Source organism: Macaca nemestrina, chromosome 10, assembly GCF_043159975.1.
Source record: "Macaca nemestrina isolate mMacNem1 chromosome 10, mMacNem.hap1, whole genome shotgun sequence".
Taxonomy (NCBI): Eukaryota; Metazoa; Chordata; class Mammalia; order Primates; family Cercopithecidae; genus Macaca; species Macaca nemestrina.
Window position 1 is genome coordinate 135914361 of NC_092134.1, and position 23569 is coordinate 135937929.

The window sequence follows — 23569 nt, forward strand, 5'->3', positions numbered from 1 at the left end:
TAATATCTAGTATTCTCTAACACAACAGGGTGACTATAGTCAAAAATAATTATACATTTTAAATAACTAAAAGAATATCATTGGAGTGTCTGTAACACAAAGGATAAATGCTTGAGATGATGGATACCCCATTTACTCTGTGTTTCTTACAAATTGCATTCCTGTATCAAAATATCTCACTTAGCCCATAAATATATATATACCTACTATGTACCTACAAAAATTAAAAATAATTTTTTTTCAAGAAAAAAAAACAAAAAGTAAGAGAACTGCAAATATATAATAGTGGTAGTCATGGTAGATTTTGTTGCCTAGTAGCAGCTGCCAGATATTGCTAATGGAGTCAGCACAAGAATCTTTTTAAACTGATGAAGCCTTTGAAAATTGTGTCAAGTTAGAAAAATTTTTTAACCCAAGTTAAGACATGAAGTTTCCTTCTTTGTGACATGTTAGATTAAGCCATTTTGCAGGGATTGGGGGATAACAGTTCCCGGATTTTTAGAAAACTTCAACTAGACTAGAGTTCAGAGGAGAACAAAAGATATGACCCTGAGTGGCAGTCGCATCTCCAGACAAGGGACCCATTGCCTTAGCAGATTAAATACGCAGTTTGCTAGAAGACAAGCTATGTAAGTGTCTTAGCCTAAGGTTGTGAGTGGGTTGTTTTACCCTGATTCAACTATCTCTTTCCTTTTCTTTGAAACACAAGGCTGCCATGTAATGTGTGTTCGAACTTTAATAATTTTCATCTATTGTTTGAACAAATGAGGATTTGTTTTCCTACATGAATTGTCCAAGATGGTAGGTAGCGAATCCAATATGAGTTCCGGATCCCAAGGAAACTGCAGCCCGCTCATTCAGAAGCAGGGTCTCCAGAGGCTGTACATTTCTAAAGAAAAACAAATGAGTAAATTGAATAAAACCCAGTTGTACAGTTTGCACTTGAGGAAACTTTGACCTAGAATACTTTGCCCGTCTCTAGAATATTCTTAAATTTGAAGACCAGAAAGTGTCTCAATTGCAATGAATTCCTATTTTCGTTGATATGAGAAAGACCATTAAGCATCTATATGAATCCTGGAAGGACTCTTAAAGGCCACTGGGATAAGTCACTATCATAATAGTCCAATAAATCATACCTCCCTGTATCCACATCTCTTGGCAGTGTGTCATTTCTTCTCTCCCCATCAAGAGATGGAGTCTATTTCTTCACACCCTTGATTCAAGGTTGAACTTATAAGTTTGTAAAATAGCGTCTGATATTAGAGTAACTAACTCCCCTCCCTAAAGTTGCCATCCCACTCCACATCGAACTGAAACTGCACGTTTCTTGCTGACCACCACAAAGGGACAACAACCAGGGACTGACCAAGAAGGGACTTAGGGTAAAGGCACAGTGCACCCCATACAACTCGGGGAGAGGAGGAATGTACAGGTGCACACGCAGGGCACTCGCTATGCAGCAGGGCCTGTCATGTCCCTGTTGGCCCCCTAAGTCATTTCCAGCTTGGGTGTATGGGTAGAGGCTGCAAAGCCCCTGCAGCCAGCCCGGGCTGCCAAGGGTCATTCTCCACAGGGACAGGCAGCCCCAGTTATGCCTGCCTGACGCAGCAGTCTGACCTCCTGCCTGTGGGACCAAAGGCAGAGCCTTGTAAAATCAGTAATTTGCTTTGACCAATGAAAGGTGGCAGGAGTGAGATTGTATGAGATCCGGAGACTTGGTCTTGAGAGCCTTGCAGTTCCTGCTGTGTCACTTTGACAACCTGAGACCACCATGCTGTGATGAGGCCGTCTAGCCTACTGAGGAATTCTCCTCCACCTTGGAACATTCCAGCCCTAGTTGAGGCATCAGATGACGGCAAGTGGCCCCATGAATGTTACCCGGCAAGTACAGCAAAGAAACGCCCTGATTGCCAATCCACAGAATAGTCAGAAATAATTATTGTTGTTTTAAGCCACTAAATTTTGGAGTGGTTTTTATGCAGCAAGATATAACTAATACACTTCCCAAGAAAATGTAAATCCCAAAGCAAACTCTGAACGCTTTAGGCGCACTTCACTTGCCCTTTACGAAAAACTTTCCTGCTTGGAAAATGAGAACACAGAGTCTTAATCGTCACCACCTTAATTTACCCAAAGCTACTAAATATGTTAATATTCCCCATGGGCTGATAGTTCATAGAACTAAATCTTAAAATGAAGATTTTCTACCTGGGAAAGGTTTTTTCAAATGAAACATTGGATTACTTTGAATTATAAATTCATGGTTAAAAGTAACTACTACACTGATGTGAAGAAAGAAAAAATAAATACATAAGAATTAGTGTGTATAAAGTAATAATTTATTAACAAAAGATTAAACATTCTTATTCTCTAACACAAACACTTTATCTCCTTTAAAAAGTTGTTGGATGGAAATAAAGGAAATCTTACTTTGGTTTAATGACTTCAGGTTCCTTGCTGTATTACAAGAAAAAATACAAAAGAAATACAAATGCGCAATAGGCTAAAGATTAACCATCACGTAAAGACTAAAGAGAAAATAAAAATAATACAAAAAGTTCTGGGTCTAAGTTTCTAAAATTTGTTTTCTTTTTGACTTTTATTGCAGGTTCTGGGTCTAAATTTCATTCAAATATATTGTTACAGATTGAAAGATATTTTACTTACAAACCTTTTTGTCCTAAGATCTTAAAACCAAAAACTAGAAGTTATGATGGTAAAATAAATATAATTCAGATCGAGACCATCCTGGCTAACACGGTGAAACCCTGTCTCTACTAAAAAAAACTACAGAAAACTAGCCGGGCGAGGTGGCGGGCGCCTGTAGTCCCAGCTACTCGGGAGGCTGAGGCAGAAGAATGGCGTGAACCCAGGAGGTGGAGCTTGCAGTGAGCTGAGATCCGGCCACTGCACTCCAGCCTGGGCGACAGAGCGAGACTCCATCTCAAAAAAAAAATATATATTATATATATATATTTTTTTTTATATATATATATTTTACATATATATATAATTCAATTTTACTCCAAAGTAAATTAATTTGTGAATTTTGGACATACAATATTTCTATATAAATATTCTCTCCCATCTTTCCCACAGTGTAAAATAAAAATGCAAACATGGTATTACAGCTTATGCAAGAGTTTGGATTTTCCTTTCTAAAACACTAGATTAAATGAAATCTAAATCACTTACACTTGCCCTGGAGATAAAGTAAGTTGTTATTTCCTTTGTCATTATTTAAGAGTAGGTAATGTATATATGGGTGTGAGTGTTTAAGGAATTTGGGCCAGGCACGGTGGCTCACGCCTGTAATCCCAGCACATTGGGAGGCCGAGGCAGGTGGATCACCTGACATCAGGAGTTCAAGACCAGCCTGGCCAATGTGGTGAAACCCTGTCTCTACTAAAAATACAAAAATTAGCCAGGCGTGGTGGCGGACACCTGTAATCCCAGCTACTCGAGAGGCTGAGGCAGGAGAATCGCTTGAACCCGGGAAGCGGAGGTTGCAGTGAGCCAAGAGCGTGCCATTGCACTCCAGCCTGGGCAACAAGAGTGAAACTCCGTCTCAAAAAAAAAAAAAAAAGAATTTGATTTAATTAATATTTAAATTGATTACAAATAATTTAAATAGTGTCTTTGTAAAACGGGTTTTTTTTGTTTTGTTTTTGACTTTTATTCCAGGTTCTGGAAGTACACATGCAGGTTTGTTACATGGAAAAACTGCATGTCGCTGAGGTTTGGTGTACAAATTATGCCATCACCCAGAGGAGTGAGCATAGTACCCATTCGTTTTTCAAACCTTAATCCCGCTCCCACGTCTCTGGTAGGCTGCAGTGTCTATTGTTCTTATCTTTATGTTCATGTGTACTACATGTTTAGCTCCCACTTATAAGTGAGAATCTGTGGTATTGGGTTTTCTGTTCCTGTGTTAATTTGCTTAGGATAATGGCCTCTAGCTGCAACCATGTTGCTGCAAAGGACATGATTTTGTTCTTTTTTGTGGATGCATGGTGTTCTATATTGCATATGTATCACATTTTCTTTATCCGGTCCACCATTGATGGGCATCCAGGTTGATTCCACGTCATTGTTATCATGAATACTGCTGCAATGAACATATGAGTGCATGTGTCTTTTGGGTAGAGTGATTTATTTTCCTTTGGGTATATACCCTGTAATGGGACTACTGGGTCAAATGGTAGTTTTAAGTTCTTTGAGAAACCTCCAAACTGCTTTCCACAGTGTCTGAACTAATTTACATTCCCACCAACAGAGTGTAAGTCCCCTTCTCTCTGCAACCTCACTAACATGTTACTTTTCTGACTTTTTAACAATAGCCATTCTGACTGGTGTTAAGATGGTATCTCATTGTGGTTTTGATTTGCATTTCATTAGTAATGTTGAGCATTTTTTCATATATTTGTTGACCAAATGAATGTCTTATTTTGAAAAGTGTCTGTTCATGTCCTTTGCCCATTTACAAAATGGTTTTCTTAACCTTAGCTGTGACTGCAAATTTTGCAGACTACAAAGTCACCCAAATGCATTATCTGAGTAAAATTTTAAGATGCCGCATATCTCTGATAAATTTGGGTTATCAACAGTAATTGTATGAATCATTGATGCTAGCTTCAATATAATTTCTAAAATCCCAAGATGAATTTAGAAATTTTGACTAATATAATACCACCACAGATACTGATAATGATATCATTATCAGTATTATATTAATAGGTAATCGTCTATATCTGAAGATTTCTAAAGTAATTTCAAAATCTATTCATGTTTTTAATGCAAAAGCATGAATAATATAACATTCACAATTTTTTAAGAGAATAATTCTTACCAAATAAGGAAAATAGAAGTTTCTGTAAACTAATGAATTGTTTTACCATTAGTGCTCCTTGATATACAGCCAAAAATCTCTTGCACGTGTGCACTAGGAAATAACTACAAGAATATTCATAGCAACAATTTGTTCATTACAGTCAAAAGTGAAAACAACCTAAATGTTAACTGACAGAAGAATGAGCAAATTATTTGTGATGTATTTGCGAACTGCAGTTATATACTAAAATACAAATGAGTCTTTGAAATATAATGAATAAAAGTAAATCCCAGGAAACTATAATAGAATGATACCATTTTTAGAAGACTCAAAAGTCATTCTTATTGGTGAAAACTTAGAAGCATTGTATACACAAGAAAGAATAAACTCTTTTATTCAATTTTGTCTTGGAGAGTCTAGATAGTGCAGTATAATTTTTTTAAAGATACAATAGTTATAACGATTGGAGAGGAATAAATAAAAAGGTCATCATTTCTATATGGTATGATTGTGTATGATTATAGAAAATCCAAAAGAATCTATTGTCAGATTGATTAAACCTACTGAATCTGTAAGAGAATCTGGCAATTGGATATATCATTACACAAAAAGAATTGCATTTTCATATTCAAAAAGGATTGCCAGAAATAAACTATTTTTACATATAATTTAATAAAGACATAATTTATAATATTAAGTACCTAGAAATAAATTTAATAATTATAAAACATCGCACTAAGTGCTTGCTCTGGCAGCACATATACTAAACTTTATATTTAAAAAATAGCAAACATTTAAGTATATTAAAAGATATTTAGGCCAGGCATGGTGGCTCATGCCTGTAATCCTAGCACTTTGGGAGGTCAAGGCAGGCAGATCACCTGAGGTCAGGAGTTCAAGACCAGCCTGACCAACACGGCAAAACCCCGTCTCTACCAAACATACAAAATTCTACAAGAAAATACGAAAATACAAGAATTCTACCTGTTGGTATATACCCAAACAATAGCTGGGCGTGGTGGCGCACGCTTGTAGTCCTAGTTACTCGGGTGGCTGAGGCAGGAGAATTGCTTGAACCCTGGAGGCGGAGGGAGCAGTGAGCAGAGATTGTGTCACTGCACTCCAGCCTGGGCAATAAGAGCAAGACTCTGTCTCAAAAAAAAAAAAAAAAAAATATATATATATATATACACACACACACACACGTATATATATATATATATTTATTTATTTATTTATACAAATTTCATGGAAAAAAAATAATTGTAAATATATCAGCTCTTTCCAAATTGATCTACAGATTAAATGTAATCCCAACTAAAATCCCAATAGGCTTTTTTGTAGAAATTTATAAACTCCTTACATAATATATATGAAGGAGCAAAGACTCAAGAATATTTTTCAAAAAACACAAAAGTGAATAACTGGGGAAGGAAACTTTCTCTGGAAGACACAAAGGCTATGACAAAAGTTAGATCACTAAGATAGAGTGGTATCAGCACAGGGACAGACAAAAAAATTAATGAAACCAAATAGAAATGAAAGAGATGGCACTGTAGATCACTGGAGAAAGGAGAAGTCATTCCGTGAATGTTTCTGGAGTAACTAACTATCCATATGAAAAACAGTATTAAGTTGGATTCTTACCTCATACCATATATAAAAATCAATTTCGGATGGATTAAAGTCTTAAATGTGAAAGTCAATGCTTTAAAATTTATAGAGCAATATAGAGAATAATATTTTTATGATTTTGAAGTAGGCAAGGACTTTTGAACTACACACAAAAAGCAATAATCATATTTTTTAAAGTGAAAAATGTAACTACAACAAACTTTTGTTAGTCAAAAAAAAAAAAAAAAAAGCCAGTACATGAAAAGACAAGCCACAAACTGACAGAACTTATTTGTAATACATATGGATTAGTATCCAAAATACATGAGGATCTTCTAAAAATCAGTAATATAAAAACAACCCAATAGAAAAATGGACAATAGACATAAATTAGGCAATTCACAGTAATTCACAATAAAAACATTGAGCATCCTTTCATATTTATTGGCTATTCATATAAATTTTATTCATATAAATAGCCAATAAATATGAATAGCCAATAAATATGAAAGGATGCTCAATGTTTCTATTATGTTTTTATTAATCAGAAATGCAGGCCAGGTGTGGTGGCTCATGCCTGTAACCCCAGCACTTTGGGAGGCCAAGGTGTGTGGATCACCTGAGGTCAGTTCAAGACCAGCCTGGCCAACATGGTGAAACCCCGTATCTACTAAAAATACAAAAATTAGCCGGGCATGATGGCAGGCTCCTGTAATCCCAGCTACTCGGGAGGCTGAGGCAGGAGAATCGCTTGAACCTGGGAGGTAGAGGCTGCAGTGAACTGAGATCACGCCACTGCACTCCAGCCTGGGCGACAGAGCGAGACTCCATCTCAAAAAATAAGAAGAAGAAGAAAAGAAATGCAAAGAAAAATCACAACGGAATACCATTTTAAAGTCACTAGAAGGGAAAAATTAATGTCTAACAATTCCAAATTATAGAACAAGTTGGAGTTCAACAGTACTAAGCACAGGAAAGATATAGAGCAGTGGGAATTCTTATACATTTATGATGCGGATGGAAAGTGGCGCTCACTTTAAAAACAGTTCAACATTACCCTGTATTAAATAGTGTACCTACCCTAAATTATTCACAAGAATTCTACCCATTGGCATATACCTAACAATTGGTATGCACCCGACTCAACAATTCTACTCCTTGGTATATACCCCAAAATGCTTGCATATGTGCACTAGGAGACAATTACATGAATATTCCCAATTTGTTCTTTACAGAGAACAGTGGAAACAACCTAAATGTTAACAGAAGAATGAACAAATTATTTGTGGTATCTTAGTGGACAGCAGCTGTGCACTAAAATATGAATGAGTCTTTGAAATGTAATGCTAGATGAATAAAAGCAAGTCCCAAGAATGTAAAACAAAAAGTTACCATTTTGAGAAAGCTCAAAAACAAATGCATTATTGTTATAGGGAAGCATACGCTGAAAGAACCTCATTTTTGTGCTTTATAAATTACACGTTAAGTGTATTCTCAGTATTATTAAATGTTACATAGTTTTAAACAATGAATAAAAAGGCTTAGTTATAATTCAGTGACTGATGGGATATGGGAGTGAAGAAAAATTTCAGAACTAGAGTTTCCAGGCTGGGAAATGGAAAAAGGGTGCTGCCATTAGTAATAATAACGAATTGTATTAGGAAAGGCTAAATATGGAGAGAAACGACCACATTAGACCTACTATGAGAAACCCCTGGGCCTGGACTCCATTCACTCTGCACTATGTCAAACTAGGTCATAGTTATGACCGAGGGTCATTAGATGCCTTGAAGATCTGGGTATTCTCCCTTCCCTAGTACATGATAATTCTAGTATTTGGCGGTAGGTCCTTTGAGAGATTTGGAGAATATGTATTGAATATACTTGTATGTGGTATCACATGGTTCTTTTTGAAAGAGACTTGCCCTTCTCTTCAATTAATAACTAATTCAGATCTGGAACCTGGGCAAAGGTGATTCCATTGTAGGGGCTGACATTAGCCTTTTGCCATGCCTTCATTGGCTGTTCATCTCTCTTGCTCTGAGGAAGAACAGGGTTGATTAGCCATGACAAATACGTTCACGTGGATCAAGGGCCCCTCGTTCCTATTCCAACCTTACCATCTACTATGGTAATAATGCTCCTCTTGCTCTGAGGATTAACTGCCTCTACACAGCCTCTACAATTCCAGAACCCTATCATCCCCACTGACACAAGGGAGCCCTCTTTCTCTTATTAGTTTATATGGGATTCAGTACAGGTTTTCAATGGAGGCTTGAGCTCAGGAGCATTTTCTGGGTTTTTGTCTTGTTTTGTTTTTTTGAGACAGAGTCTTGCCCTGTCCCCCAGGCTGGAGTGCAATGGCACGATCTCGGCTCACTGCAACCGCCGCCTCCTGGGTTCAAGTAATTCTCCTGCCTCAGCCTCCCGAGTAGCTGGGATTACAGACACGCGCTAACACGTCCAGCTAATTTTTGTTTTTTTAATAGAGACGGGTTTTCACCACGTTGGTCAGGCTGGTCTCGAACTCCTGATCTCAGGTGATCCACCCACCTCGGTCTCCCAAAGTGCTGGGATTACAGGCATGAGCCACCACTCCCAACCTCATTCATTTGGTTCTCAAGAGTGATCATTCTCTTTTTCTACTTACTTATTGCATTTTTAATTAGAAAATCCTATTTATTCATTCTAAGAAGTCATTTGTGCTCTACTGGCATTTTCTTGAGAATTCCTCTGTGTGTGTGTGTGTGTGTGTGTGTGTGTGTGTGTGTGTGTGTGTGTGTGGTGGTGGTGGTGGTGTTGTGTGCTGAAGTTCTCTTCTGATTCTCTTAATTGGCCATGGGCCATAGTTGAGTTCTGCTCCAATACTCTCCTTCTTCCCAGTCTGTGCAAATGAAAGCAGGACCAACAAAGGTGTGGCACCTCAGACACCAGAGAGCAGCTCATCCAGATGTCTGTGGCCTCTGCAATGCCAGTGTGGTCAAGGCAATCACTAATCAGTCATACCCAAGGTGGTCCCTCCCACCATCACTCTCATTATGCTGCTCTCTCCTGACACTAGTATGAGTCTTCTTAGTAAGGACTCAGAAGCTCTGTTACAAGCTGCATAGCCTTAGTCTCCAAAGCCACAGCTTCCTTGCAAAGAGCTCCTTCCCACTCCACGTAACTGCTGAACCCCAGGCCCTGGGCACTGAGGAGCCTCTGGGCAGGACGCACACCCCCACCCCTGCAGAAGTCCCTCTCCAGGAGCAGTGTTCTCCCTTCCATACCAAGAGCAGTTGAATGGGGTTCCTGGCTCATTCCTTGGCTTTGTTCTGAAGGGGAGCACCCCCTTAACTGTGCCCTCTCTAGGCGGAGCCCTCCAGAAAAGTATCCACCTGTACCTTTGTCTCAGGGCACTTCCCCTTGGGGAGGCACAGTGATCAAGAATTTCAATTCATCTTCTCCAACTAGGAGAGAATCAAAACATCTCCACACACCGATCAGCTCCCTTGGCATTTCCTGATTCTTCCACCCACAGTTCTAGAATGCATTCAGTTCACTCAGCAGCACTGATTAAACTTTTACCTGTCATGCACGATAGTGAGACATCAGAGGTAAGAGATAACACGTCATGTCTAAGAACATTATTTTCAGTGATGAGGAATGGATGGCAAATGAAATGAGAAAAAAAAAAAAAGAAGCTATCACAGCAAACCAAGAAAGAGGATGAACCCCTGAACAAAAGTACTAACAAAGGCGCAGAGATGGGAGGACCTCTGTGACCTATACCGAGGAGGTAGACCCTGCAGGACTGGGGACTAAGGGAGTATTACGGGAGAACAAGGAGTCCAGATCCACTCACTACTTTCTCCTCATGTGCCTGCAAGTCTACAAAACAAGGCGCAGATTTTTGGAAGGAAATTCCTATTTTGAATTTGTTGAATTTAAGGTACCTAGGGAACATCCAAGTGGAGAAGACAGAACATAGGAGCTGTGCCACGTTTCTAAGGCCTGGGGTGAGATCTAGGTGAGACTGTCATCAACATTTACATGGTAGTTATGCCACAGGTGTGGACGAGGGCACCACAGGATCCTGCAAAGCAAGGAAAGCAAGGCAAGAACAGCCCTGAGGAAGATCAACATTAAGCAGCAGATAGAGACACATAAGGGAGACTGAGAAGAAGAAGAACCATGAGACAAGAAATAACAGAAGCAGGGGAGAAGACTTAAAGCAGGGTGTTCATCAATGCGGAACCAGAGTACAGCCATACAGATTGTGAACTGTACAACACTGCAGATCGGCAGATGGATATTAACGGCATAGTAATACGCAGTGCACGACCTGCCTGACCAGGTGTGGCAGAGCTCACAGTACGGTCAAGATCAGAGATCAATGTGTCCACCTGCTTTGGCTATCTGTGAAGTCAGGTGACCTTGGCAAAGCAGTTGCATTGGTGAGTGCAGGGAACGGTACCGTGGGAGAAGACGTGAATGAAATGGCCTTGAGTGGAGGCAGCGTGCACGGCCCACTTGCTGAAGCGGCTTGGCTGTGAGCGGGAGGGTGGGCTGGGGGAGTGTTCAGGTCTGCTGCAGCTTCTGTGCTTGCTGTTGGAATGTACAGATCAGAGCCTTTGCTCCCAGGACCTGGACTCCTTTTCCATCGAAACTCTCCAGGGCTGGCTCCTACCAATCACGCAGATAACCTCATGTGAAAGGCCTTTCCTCACCACCCTAATGTTGCCACCACTAACCCTCCCCTTCACTCTCTAGTACACAGTGACATTTTTGTTTCTTCAGAGCACTTAGAACTGAAATTGTCTTACTTGTGTACTGTCTCGTCTCCAACAAGTATGTTAGCCCCAAGAGCAGGGATCTCATCTGCTTTGTGAATCATAGCCCTGGTGCCTGGAACTGGTGCTTGGCATATGGTAGGGGGTCAGCAAATGTTGGCTAAATTTTACTGGATTCAAAAGATGTACCTGGCACAAGCCATGCAAGAAAAGCATCCTCTTGGACACATTAATGCTACCAAAATCAGGTGAAACAGACAAACCTGGAGACTTGGCTTAAACCAAGTGTTAGCTTAATTCTTAAGTCATTTACACAGCCAGACTTTGTCATGTCCTGCACCTGTGTAGGGTGGAAACTGCTCCTCCACCTGCCCAGCCCACTTCCCGCCTGGGTCTTTGCACCACCACCCTGCAGAGCCCAAGACACCAGCTGCCTCATGATCACCCAGGTGGCTACAGGTGCCATCACAGCTTCCTGCTCCCCTCCCCCAGGTGTTTAATTTTCTCCTCTAGAAAAGTACCACATGCACCAAGAAAATTTGAGAATTACAGAGAAGTATGATCTCCCCACTTTTAGCACATTGAGATAGTTCCCTATTGTCTTTTCAATGCATTTTTTTTTTGAGACGATCTGTAAATAATTGACTAACCATTTTTCTCACTATATTGTTAGCATCTATTTGTCACTGGAAATTATTCCATAAATGATTAAATAGCAATAGCTATATTTCACTGTCTGGACAATTTACTTACCCAGTTGTGTTTTAGACCTGTTTTCTTTTGTTTTTGGGTTTTTGGGTTTTTTTTTTTTTTTTTGGCAGCTTTTGAGCCAACTGGAAAAAAAAAATTAGACTTTGGTCAAGTATGGTGCTCATCCCTGTGATCCCAGAACTTTGGGAGGCTGAGGCAGGAGGATTCCTTGAGGCCAGGAGTTCAAGACCAGCCTGTTCAACACAGTGAGATCTAGTCTGTATTTGAAAAACTTTTGAAATAAATTTAAAAGTTAGACCTTTTTTGGCCAGGCGCGGTGGCTCACGTCTGTAATCCCAGCACTTTGGGAGGCCAAGGTGGGTGGATTGCCTGAGGACAGGCGTTCGAGACCAGCCTGACCAACATGATGAAACCCCATCTCTACTAAAAATACAAAATTAGCTGGGCGTGGTGGTGCATGCCTGTAATCCCATCTACTTAGGAGGCTGAGGTAGGAGAATTGCTTGAACCTGGGAGGCAGAGGCTGCAGTGAGCCGAGATCACGCCACTGCACTCCAGCTCGGGCAAAAAGAGTGAAACTCCATCTCAAAAAAAAAAAAAAAAAACTTTTTTCCATGTCTAATGTGGCCATAGACATCTATCTCCAAGTATAAATATTTGTATATATTTTAAAATTTTTCCTCAGGATAAATACCCATCTTGATATGGCACTTGATACAGTTCCCGATAAAGGCAGGCAGAGCCAGATGAAAACCTTTAGAAACCCGAAGCGTTGAAAAACTACTATCAAAATCCTTCCATGTAATTCATCATACAGAATGACCTGACAATCATATGGCACTGCACACTTTCCTTTGTAGTAGTAACAGGAGTAAAAATTCATGATTATCGACATCTCTTTCTCCTGCTAGCCGACAGAACAGGAGCCTGTCCCCTGTGCTCTATCACTTTTAGAGGGATGAGCGGGTAACCAATATACCAATGAGAATTTCAAAGACAAAAACCATTGAATCCCAGTCCTCCAAACGCCAGCTCACCTCCTGCCACCCCACTTCATGGCCAGCAGAACTCATACCCACATCAGTTCCATTTATTCTTCGTACAAATATTTTACAGTTTTATTTTTAAATCATTTACACATATTCATACAAAGAAAAATAAATTTCAGGATGGAATCTTGGGACCATGGTAGTTTTAAAAAAAAAAATCTCTCTGATCATTAGCTACTGAAGACAAGGCAAGAGGCTTAGCAGTCATTTCCGGGGGTTAGTGTATCTCCCCATGCAGGGGACAATTGAGAAGAATCCAAGCTGCTCCCTCATCTTCCTTCAATCTTCACCTTCCGGAGATAAGATGGGGGAAGGGGATTTTCCAATGCTCTCCCCTAGAAACATTTCAAGAAGTACAGCAAAGGCTTATGGTAACACTGAACCTTTTTGCTAGAAATCTGGCAAGATCGCAATTTCTGAACCAACTTTCTAGAAGAGTTAGCTCAATTCCCATTCACAGGTACTTCTAAGAGGAGGAGGGACTGCCGCACTTACCACACCCCCTTCCCACTGGCTCTGTCCTCCCACCAACGTTCCAGAACAGAGCTCTTGATCTCTTCTGATCTAGTCCCTCCCCGCTCCCACCCAGCCTCATTTCACAAGGGAACCTTCCTCCTACACCACACACTCAGACACTCTGTAGCAACTGGCCCTGGCAGCTCCTGAGGACCGCAGCAGTGATGACACAGGACTATTGCATCAGCACCGTGCTCACAGGGAATCAGAGCTCAGCCAGGAGAGGTCCCAGAATGACAGAACTATGAGCACTCCCACCAAAACTCAGCTCTGCTCAACCAAATCAACAATTCAACCAAACAGGCCAACTCCTAACACATCCCATCCAGACAGACATTAGAGGCGCACAGCAGATGAACCCCCTACTTCCACTGCCCAAGGAAGCTGGACTACTATCAATTCCCAGTAAAAGCGGGGAAAGGACAGACATTACAAATTTGGTAGACCCTATTAGAAATGGCAGCTGATGATAACAGTTACCCTAAATCGTTGGGTCCTACCCAAAAAGCAGCACCAAGAAATGGCATGATGAGCAGAGAGATCTGTAGCTGGATGTACAGCCCTTGAATTACCAAGGGATTCAGAGATAACACAGCTCATTTCCCTACAATTATGTAGGAACTAGAACACAGACTACCCACCCCTACGTTGAGGCAGCTCCTGAAAGGCCGTACCGCTTATGGTCATCAGCCCACCCCCTTGGTAGGCCCATTTGGGGAGAGGGAATCACATCCAAAGCAGGGATCCCTCCAGGTGGACACTCACAGGGCAGCCCATCCCACTGTCACTGGGGCAGGCCAAACATAGTTAGGAGGGTGGACAGATCCCGTGCGTCAGCTGCCCCATAGGCATCGCTCTGGCCTAACATAGACAATGCCAAACGCAGGGTGCTCCAGATGTTCTCCGACATGGCGCCTCCTTCACCCCGGGGGCCGCGGCTTTTCCTCTGCATGTTCAGGGCCTCCAGAAAGTGCTCCACAGCCTCCCTGTAAGGAAGAAGAGGAATGAGAGCTATTAAGCTGAACAACAATGGAAGGAAGCAGGTCACCTAGCAGCTAGGGCTGGTTAGTCAAACAGGATCTGAGAATAAGGAGCTAGGGCCAAAGGCAGGGAGAAAAAGCTCATTCATTCATTTCTCAATAGATACTCTCACCGGTGAGCCCCAAGGTTGATGCAGCTGATGCCCAGGTTATAGCGGGACCGGATATAGCCAGGCTGGAGCTCGAGGGCCCGGCGGTAAGCAGCAACTGCTTCTTCACTCTGGTTTCCATTGGCCAGGGTGGCCCCTAGCTTATTCCACAGCAAATAGTCCTGGGAATAGAGAGGCAGAAGGGATGGGAACAGCTTGACTCAGATCAAATTCTGCCCTTCACTCCACCTGTTTCACTATTCTGTTTAGCTAACATGTTTCATCCCATTCCATTCTGAACAGTTCACTGTGTGGCTACAATGTAGCCCCTCTCACCCTATGCAGACTCTCTTATGTCCAGATGACTCTACACTCCCACCCTTCTTTTCCCAACCCTCCGAAGGCAGTCAGTACATAGAACACTGGAATGAAATACCCCAAGACTCCAAAAGTCTGAACAAATTATTCTTTTTTTGTGGGGGTGGGCAGGGCCTTGATTCTCCCACTTCGGCTCCCAAGTAGCTGGGACTACAGGCATGCGCCATCACACTCAGCTTCCCAACAAATGGCTCTTCAATAAGGTACAGAATCATGTCCCATTTCCATTCCTCCCCGGGCTCACATTGGGACGAACGCTGAGGGCAGCTGTGAAGCAGTCCACGGCCTTGTCATACTCCCCACTCAGGTTGAAAAGGACTCCCAAGCCACACTGCACATCAGGGTCAATGGAGGTAGGGTCCAGCCGCACAGCTGCCAGGAAGAGCTCTTTCACTTCAAGAAACAGGGAGCTGGATGAAAAGGAAAAGAAGCACAAAAAAAGTAGGTAGATGAATGTCTCTATTCCCATCCCCCCAAATTAATTCCTTCATTGATCAATCATATCCCCAACATTCATCAATCTATCAGTCATCCCTTCTACTCTCAAAGTCCAATATAGAAGCCTGTTTTTCTATTTCATCCTAGCACTGAACTGTAGAATTCAGACCTCCTTCAAGGTGATCCTAGGTTTCCTATCCCACTCTCAGGACCCTTCAGTCTCAATCTATCCAAACTTCCAAACTCAAGGTCACCCTCCACCCTCCTACTGGGACTTAGGTTACTGTAATTCCTCATCCTAGGAACCCCTCATACTCACTCAGACAACAGAGACCCCAGGATACGCTTGCTGGGGCCCAGTCCTGCCCCACCAGCCCCTTCTTCTGCAGGTGTCACCAGATGGGCATAGGCTGGTGTGTACCGCAGCCAGTCTCGTAGGGTTTCACAGGCCTGTCGCTGCAGGGACTCATTGGTGAAGCTCACGGCCAGAGCCATCAGTGCTGTCTGGTTATCTGGCTTTAGCTCCAGACACCTGTTTGATCAGGGATGGGCAGACTTGATATCCGCAATGACACTGGCACACGTGAGCACCCTGGGATCCAAGCCAAGCTTTGAACTGCAGAGTCACAATGGCCTCCCTCACCTGTGACTCCTCTGACATGAGTTAATAAAAAAGTTACAGATCTAAGGGGAAAGTTTTAGCAGCCAAGGAACCAACCAGAGCCCTTCAAATAAAGTCAAAAGCCGATGAAGGAATGGAATTCACTCCAACCCTCAGTTTCAGCATGAGAAAACACTCTCGATAGCACCCAGAAAGCAGACAAGGATCCAGGTCTGCACTTCTGTCATTCAAAAGGTTATATGCAGAGACTTGGAAGCACCTCACCCACACCTTTCGGTGTACTCACCTCCGCAACGCACTGATGGCTAATAGTTCTTGCTCATTCTCTGCCTGGGTGGTACCCAGATACTGCCAAGCCTAGAGGGAAGTTGACAGATTCCATCACCCCATATTCACCTCTCCATTCGCCCTTCCCCCTGGCTTCTCCCACTCACCATCTCGCTCTCAAGCCCTTATCCTAGGCCACCACCCAGGCCCTAACCCATCTGCACTACCCTCCTTGGGGCCTTTCTCAAGATGGAGGAAGCAGTCTCTAGTCAGAAATCAGAATATGGAGTCACTCACTTCCATGTGCTTAGGATCCTGCTGCACAGCTGCCTCAAAAAGCAGCACAGCATTTGGCAGGTCCCCCTCCTGAAGGCGCCGCAGCCCTTCTTCAAAAGGCTGAGGGTGATCACGCAAGGGGTTCTCCTCCTCAAACTGGTACCCCTACAAGAAAAGCACGTGAGAGACGGACTGAGAGTTGGCACAGTCAGAACAGCAGGGTTGCGAGGATGACAACCAACAGGCGGAGAAGCTGAGGGCCTCCAAACAGGTTCCTGAATTAATTGCTGGCAAATTCTCCATATTATAAAGATCATGTATGACAAAGTAAAATCATTTGGTATCAGGCTCATGCTGCCATCTCCTGTTCATGACACCTGGGAAGCTAGTCAAGTCTACAAACTCATCCACACTGGAAATAAGTTTATTTTAGGAAGTCATCACAGGCTTGCATTCCCACACCTTGATTTCTCACCATCAGGCAGAACATCTCAACAGGATCTGCTTATAGTAATGAGATAAAGTGTCTCTAGCTATTCAAAGTGCGTTTCTTGTTATCCTTCAATAATTAGTGTATAAAGGAAATGTCGTTTGGAGCCCTGCCATTCAAATATAACTCCTCCTTAGCTCACAGTCGTTCCACATGTCCACTAGATGAAACATGTTCAAGCATTTTGAAATTGTTAATTTACTCCCCAATTTCATTCTTAATAATTATGAATATGAATCTGTGTCTGACAGTAAGCAAAACCTGGATCCCAAAATCTAGATGGCAGAGAATACTTCAGAAAGACACCGTTCTCCTCCAGCTGAGGATTTCTCACTTTAGAGAAGAGTTCCAATACTATCTGCAAAGCTTTGTCAACTAGCATTTTACACTAGGCAGAGAAGAAATAAGGTAAAGGGGAGGTCACTAGTAAGTTGCAAAATTTGGGACATGCAAATAAAAAGTCCCTTTTTGGAGAGTAAATGGTTACCATCACAGAATAATACACCAGAATGAAAACAAGATGCAAAATGCCAGGTGGAGGTCTTTCTAAATGCAGTTAAGAATACATTCAGATAAAACAGTACAAAATAAAGACATGAGGCCCTTTTTCATTGTTATTGTGAAAATGATAAAGAATGAAAAACACTTAAATCTTACCAGCAAAGTTCTAAGTCATGATCAGGTGCAAATTATTTGTCACAAAATTATTTATCCTGTGTTTAAGAAGAGAGAGATGCTACAGTCGATTTGAGATAAATGTATAGAAAGTAATTTATATTGAAAACAAGTGTGTTTTTGGACATGTCTGTAAAATATAAAAACTCAGAAGGCAGAAAATGACCCTAGTTCAGTGATCAGCAAACTTTTTCTGCGAAGGGCCAGATAATAAATATTTCAGGCTTTGTGGATCTGCTGCAACTACTCAACTCTACTGTTGTTGTGTGAAAGCAGCCAGACATAAGTAAACAAATGAGCACGGCTGTCTTCCAATAACATTTTATTTATGGACACTAAAATTTGAATTTTATATAATTTTCACTTGTCACAAAGTATTACTCTTCTTTTGATTTTCTCCAACCATTTAAAAATGTTAAAACCATCCTCAGCTAGTGAATCATTAAAAACATAAAGATTTATTCCAGAAGCCAGTTTGCTGGCCCTTGCCCTAGACTGTTACAGTTCAATAAAACAAATCCTTCCGCATTCAATCTCAACTATTGTTCATCATTACTATGTGTGTTTTAAGCCACTCTACAGAAAACAGAGATTACTGTCATCTATAATGCAATTTCCTAATAAAAGTAATTCCTGCCTCTCAGAGCTACAGAGGACACCAAATGAGAATCTTCACCAATGCCTTACCAAAAAGATTAAGCTCCTATGTGTAAATAGCTATTATCCTGCTCTGGCTACCTCCTTAAGATATAATGGCCTGTATATGACAGCCAGGAGTGATGTGAATGCTCTTCAGGTGTCTTCATTAGATAACACAACAACCCAAAGACACCATCTTGCAACCACAAGATTCTCTAAGTTTCCTCTCATCCATATTATCTATCCTCGTTGAAGTCTCATCAATTGCTGATCAAAGAGGAATTTTCCAAAATTAGAATATTTGCAGAGATGATGGAAAAAGAGTACTCTGGAGGATACATCAAAAACCCACAGAACACAGGATAAGCTTGGCTTCACTGTTACATCCTGAAAAGCCAAACCCACGTCATTAATTTTATCTGATACATGGTCTGGTCTGCTCCAAAATATCATAGGATCAAACTGCACAAATGATCACTACAAAGAGTTTGTCCCATCACATACTTCTCTTTTCTCATAATAGTATATTAGTATCTGCCTGGGCTGCAATGTCAATTGCCTCTGAAAATTTAAGGGCTATCAATAAACAAACAGTACATTCAAAGAGACCCATGAATTTATCTAACAATCAAGAGTCAAATTCATTTTGTTTTTAAAAAGTGCTATTGACAAGGAATTTAATATTAGCTTAAAGCCAGATACTGTCGGAATTGCTTACTACATCACTTTTTTGAGGAACATTGACGCAAGTGTTTTTGTCCTAATTTTGCAATATCCCAAAGTATCAATGATATCAAGTAGGGCTCAAGAATCCACAAACATACTTTTAAAGTTTTTAATTACAAAATGTATTCTCGCCAGCATGTCATAAATATGAGAGTAATAAATGATAAAAGAAAATGCTGCTCATACAAAACTAGTATTACGTCTATATGTATCAAAAGCATGGACATTTTTACATAAATATATAAATTTCCATTTATAAGTTGATGGGGCCTACATGACTTATCAAATTGTTAATACAAAATAATAACAAAAGTGTTATCTACATTTCCTTCAGTTCTTCCTTATCAAAATTATATACAATTAACTCATAGATTGGTGAAATATATGGTAAGGTCCCAGCTATCTTTTCCCTTATATCACACAGGATAGTTAGAAAAATCCAGATCAGACTGGAATAATAAACACAATCATATTTTTCCTAATACTGTTCTTCACTGGCTCTCAAACCCTAGCCTTTTTCTGAACTGCATCTTCCCGTCTTTGCATAGCTCCCTTATTACATCAAGATCCATCTCCAGCACCCTAGTTTGCATCTCAGGCCCTGGTTCCAGCCCCAGAATACTTTCCCAGCCATATCTGAACTGAGAAAAAGACATCACTACTCACCTCCCCAGTTCCTGTTTTGCCTTTTTTTAAAACCGAGGGATTCTTTCCCCTCTTCATGCTTTAACTCAGGAGTTCAGTTATTAAACACATCCCCAAATATCCTACAACCCACAGGTAGATTTGTTTTTTAGCAAGACCCCAGAAGTAACATATGCTTCTAAGTCAACAGCACCATATGCAAAATGCAATCATCTTTCATACTAGTAGGAAATTTCCCTAATATTTAAGTTATTTAATATAAATTATTTGAAAACCCTAAATTAGGGCAAGTGGATAGTACCTATAAAAGATAAGAACTTAAAATGAACATGTGAGTTTAAAAAGTAAACAGATAGTAAGATGTGGAGGCAAAGGGATAGTCTGCCCACTAACACTCCCCACCAAAGGAGTCAGCAGTCTTCTCAAAAAGCTCCCAATCTGACCTCCAAGCACAGCTACTTCCTCTGTGCTCTTAATGCGGCAAGCAAGTGCAAACCTCCTTCACAGGTGTTGTGTACTGGATCGTCGTTATTGACAAAGGTAGTCTCAATAACATCTATATCCCAAGAATAAAGTATATACTCAATCACTGAAGAGGAAGGGCAAGGGAATGATTCAGACTTCTTTTCATGGAAAGGGACTCAAGAAAATACTTAAAAGCACCCTTCAAATTCAGGATTAAAGGAAACATATTAAAAAGAAGGAAGTTCTGGAACCTGAAAAACTAAGAGTTTTTACCTTACCTTATCATAGGTAGCTGACGTGAGGTCATCATAGTCAGAAAGCCAGGGGTGAGCCTCAGCATCCCGTTTTGCCATCTCCTCCAACTCTGCCTGCAACTTGTCCCAGAAATCGACATCAGACTGTAAGGAAGGGAAGGCGGATAGAAAAAGGAGATCCATCATGACCACCCCACCCCACTCTCAGCTCTGCTGGGACTGATTCCCTAAGGCAGCAGTTCTTGAATTTCAACATGGTTAAGAATCATGTGAATAACTTTTTAAAAATGCAGATGGCCGGATCCTATCCCCAGATACTTATTTAGTAGTCTGGGGTGATGGCCAGAAATCTGTAGTTTAGTTTTGTTTTGTTTTGTTTACTTTTTTGTTTGAGACAGAGTTCTGCTCTTGTTGCCCAGGCTAGAGTGCAACGGCATGATCTCATCTCGTTGCAACCTCCAACTCCCAGGTTCAAGCGATTATCCTGCCTCAGCCTCCCAAGTAGCTGGGATTACAGGCATGCGCCACCACACCACGCAAATTTTGTATTTTTAGTAGAGACATGGGGTTTCTCCATGTTGTTGAGGCTGGTCTCAAACTCCTAACCTCAGGTCATCCACCCACCTCGGGCTCCCAAAGTGCTGAGATTATAGGCATGAGCCACCATGTGTGGCCCAGAAATCTGCATTTTTGAACAGCACCCACCCCATCCCCAAGCAACTCTGACACAGATGATCCAGGACAGTTTGCACCATCTTTGATGTTCATACACCCACTCACTCCAAGGCACCCACTCACTCCAAGGCACCCACTCACTCCAAGACACCCACTCACTCCAAGGAGTGTTTTCTTTCAGGTTGCCTCCTCCTGCACTATCTGCTCTCACCTCTATAGCTGACTTGGCTCGTTCAAACTCCATATCAAGGGCAGATGTGTTTACTGGTCTTGTGAACTGGTCAACCCAGGCATCTGATGTGCCCTGTGACAAAAAAGGATGGTCAGTACCACTACCACCAACTTTCCACCCTTCAGACACACACTAAATACCCACTAAACACCACCAACCTGGGTACTTCTGAGAAAACCATTCTCAGAATCTCTTTCCCACCCACTTGGGACCTGGGTGCTATCAAGACAAGCTGGCCTCATCCTTCCCCATCGGGGACCACTGACCACTGAACCCATGGCCTGGGCCATCAGCTGGCTCTGAAGTGGGACTGGAAAGTGACAATGTCCTACCTGCTGCTGTATAAACTCTGCTGCCCACTGTTCTGCCTGAGCTCGGCCCGACCCTGCACCGGACTCCAGGGACACCTGCCCTTCGCCAATCTGCCGCACGAATTTCAGGAACTGGGGCACAGAGACACACACAGGCCACTTGGGAAAGGACTTCCAGGTGTGCACTCTCAATCATGCCCAAGAGGAGCCTGTACTCACCCCTCCCCTGACCATCTCTAGCTGCAGACAAGATATGCTAAAGACGCTAAAAGAAGTAGAGAGCAAAAAGAAAGGGATTTCTGGCTCTAAAGACGTGAAAAGGCATCAGAAAAAAGAGTTAGTAGGCAAGGAGTTGAGGGAATGAACACTAGAAGGAAGAGGCAGGATCTTAAGTCTCTGTTCTACAGACAGGAAGGAAGAGACCCAGGATCTCTTCTCCTTCTCTTTAAACTGGGGTAAGGGAAGCAAGATTCTTGCCTTCCAAAACCAGCTCTGCTGGCAAAGCAGCAGAGGGATGTGGCTCACCTCAGAATTAGCCAATTTGGGGTCATCCACTTTGGCCACAAAGTCACTGGCCGTGTGCTGCAGATCCTCCTCAGAATGATATTCATCATACCTGGAACGGGTAAGAACTAATTTTACACATTAGTCTGCCATCACCGTCCCCATGCGACTCCCCACTCCTAGCCCATGACAATGACAGTTCCTATGGGGGAACTCCATTCTTCTGTTGAGAACCTACAAACTCCAATTTGCATTATAGAAGGACATTTGGGCAGAAGTGTGAAAGTACTAGCTACATCCTTTTACCTCTCCCTTTCCCAAACATATCTTTGCATATAGATGGGATAGTAGCAGGCTCAAAATTAAGAAGGGAACAAGGTAAAATTATGAGCTTTAAGATGTAGTTATGAACTTCATATAGGATAGTTAGGATTCTTGAAAAATATATATATTTACATATATACATATATTTTTAAATGACCTGAAAACTCCCTTCCTCCCAAATACAGCTGATATGTATATATGTATATATACATGTGTGTATACATATGTGCATGTATGTATATACATGTATGTGTATGCATGTATATGTGTATGTGCAGGCATATATACATGTGTATGTATCTACATGTGTATATATGTATACGTGTATGTGTATATATACACATGTACATATACATGTATATATGTATGCATGTATACATATGTGTATGTGTGTGTGGCTCTGTGTGTGCACATGCATGTGCTTTTTTTTTTTTTTTAAAGACAAAGTCTTACTATGTTGCTCGGGCTAGACTTGACCTCCTGGGCCCAAGTAATCCTCCTACCTCAGTTTCCCGAGTACAGGCACACAACCACCCAGTCCTTGACTACATTTGAACCATAAATTCACAAGAGTAATAATCCAACGGGAAATCTTAAGTAATAAAGTAAGTTGGTTTGAGAACGTGGATGGAGGAGGTTAGAGGAGGCTGGAAAACTCTCCATACTCCTTTCACAGGATTTGGAAAGGGGCAGCTGAACTCACCAGCGATCGGTGGCTGTTCCCTCAGGTTCTCCCAGCCACAGCTTCTCCTCTGATTGCTCCAAATATTCCTCAGCCCAGCGGGCGGGGGACACAGACAAGGGGTCTGCAAGGAGCAGAGAGGTGGGGAAATCACACGGGTTCATTCAGTGTGGGCTCAGGGAAAGGGAAAGAGATGTCCACATTCAACTGACCCTCTTAGCCACACCAAAGCAGACAAAGCTCTGTTGACTCCCTCAGAAACCCCTGGTCAAAAGAATATACTACTAAATTTTCAACAAACTCAATATCCAACCCATTCTCAAGGAGCCTGGGGCAGAAAT

At 41.7% G+C, this 23569-nt stretch overlaps 1 protein-coding gene across 17 annotated transcripts in view; it reads right to left on the reverse strand.

The window, feature by feature from the left end:
• Positions 1–717: 717 nt before the first annotated feature.
• Positions 718–23569, reverse strand: part of LOC105484227 (peroxisomal biogenesis factor 5) — a 31453-nt gene continuing 8601 nt past the window's right edge. For 5 of the 17 annotated variants that reach the window (XM_011745682.2, XM_011745681.3, XM_011745678.3 and 2 more), the window contains exons 6-16: positions 23250–23352; positions 22244–22334; positions 21740–21850; positions 21387–21479; positions 20525–20644; positions 16628–16771; positions 16350–16420; positions 15761–15973; positions 15248–15413; positions 14650–14807; positions 13006–14482 (exon numbers count right to left, since the gene is read on the reverse strand). In XM_011745682.2, coding sequence (XP_011743984.2) covers positions 14281–14482; positions 14650–14807; positions 15248–15413; positions 15761–15973; positions 16350–16420; positions 16628–16771; positions 20525–20644; positions 21387–21479; positions 21740–21850; positions 22244–22334; positions 23250–23352 — 1472 coding nt within the window. In that variant the 3' untranslated portion in view covers positions 13006–14280. Of the gene's footprint in view, positions 890–13005; positions 14483–14649; positions 14808–15247; positions 15414–15760; positions 15974–16349; positions 16421–16627; positions 16772–20524; positions 20645–21386; positions 21480–21739; positions 21851–22243; positions 22335–23249; positions 23353–23569 lie in introns of those variants that run through there. The other 12 variants (XM_011745689.3, XM_024793562.2, XM_011745688.3 and 9 more) reach the window with 7 other exon arrangements.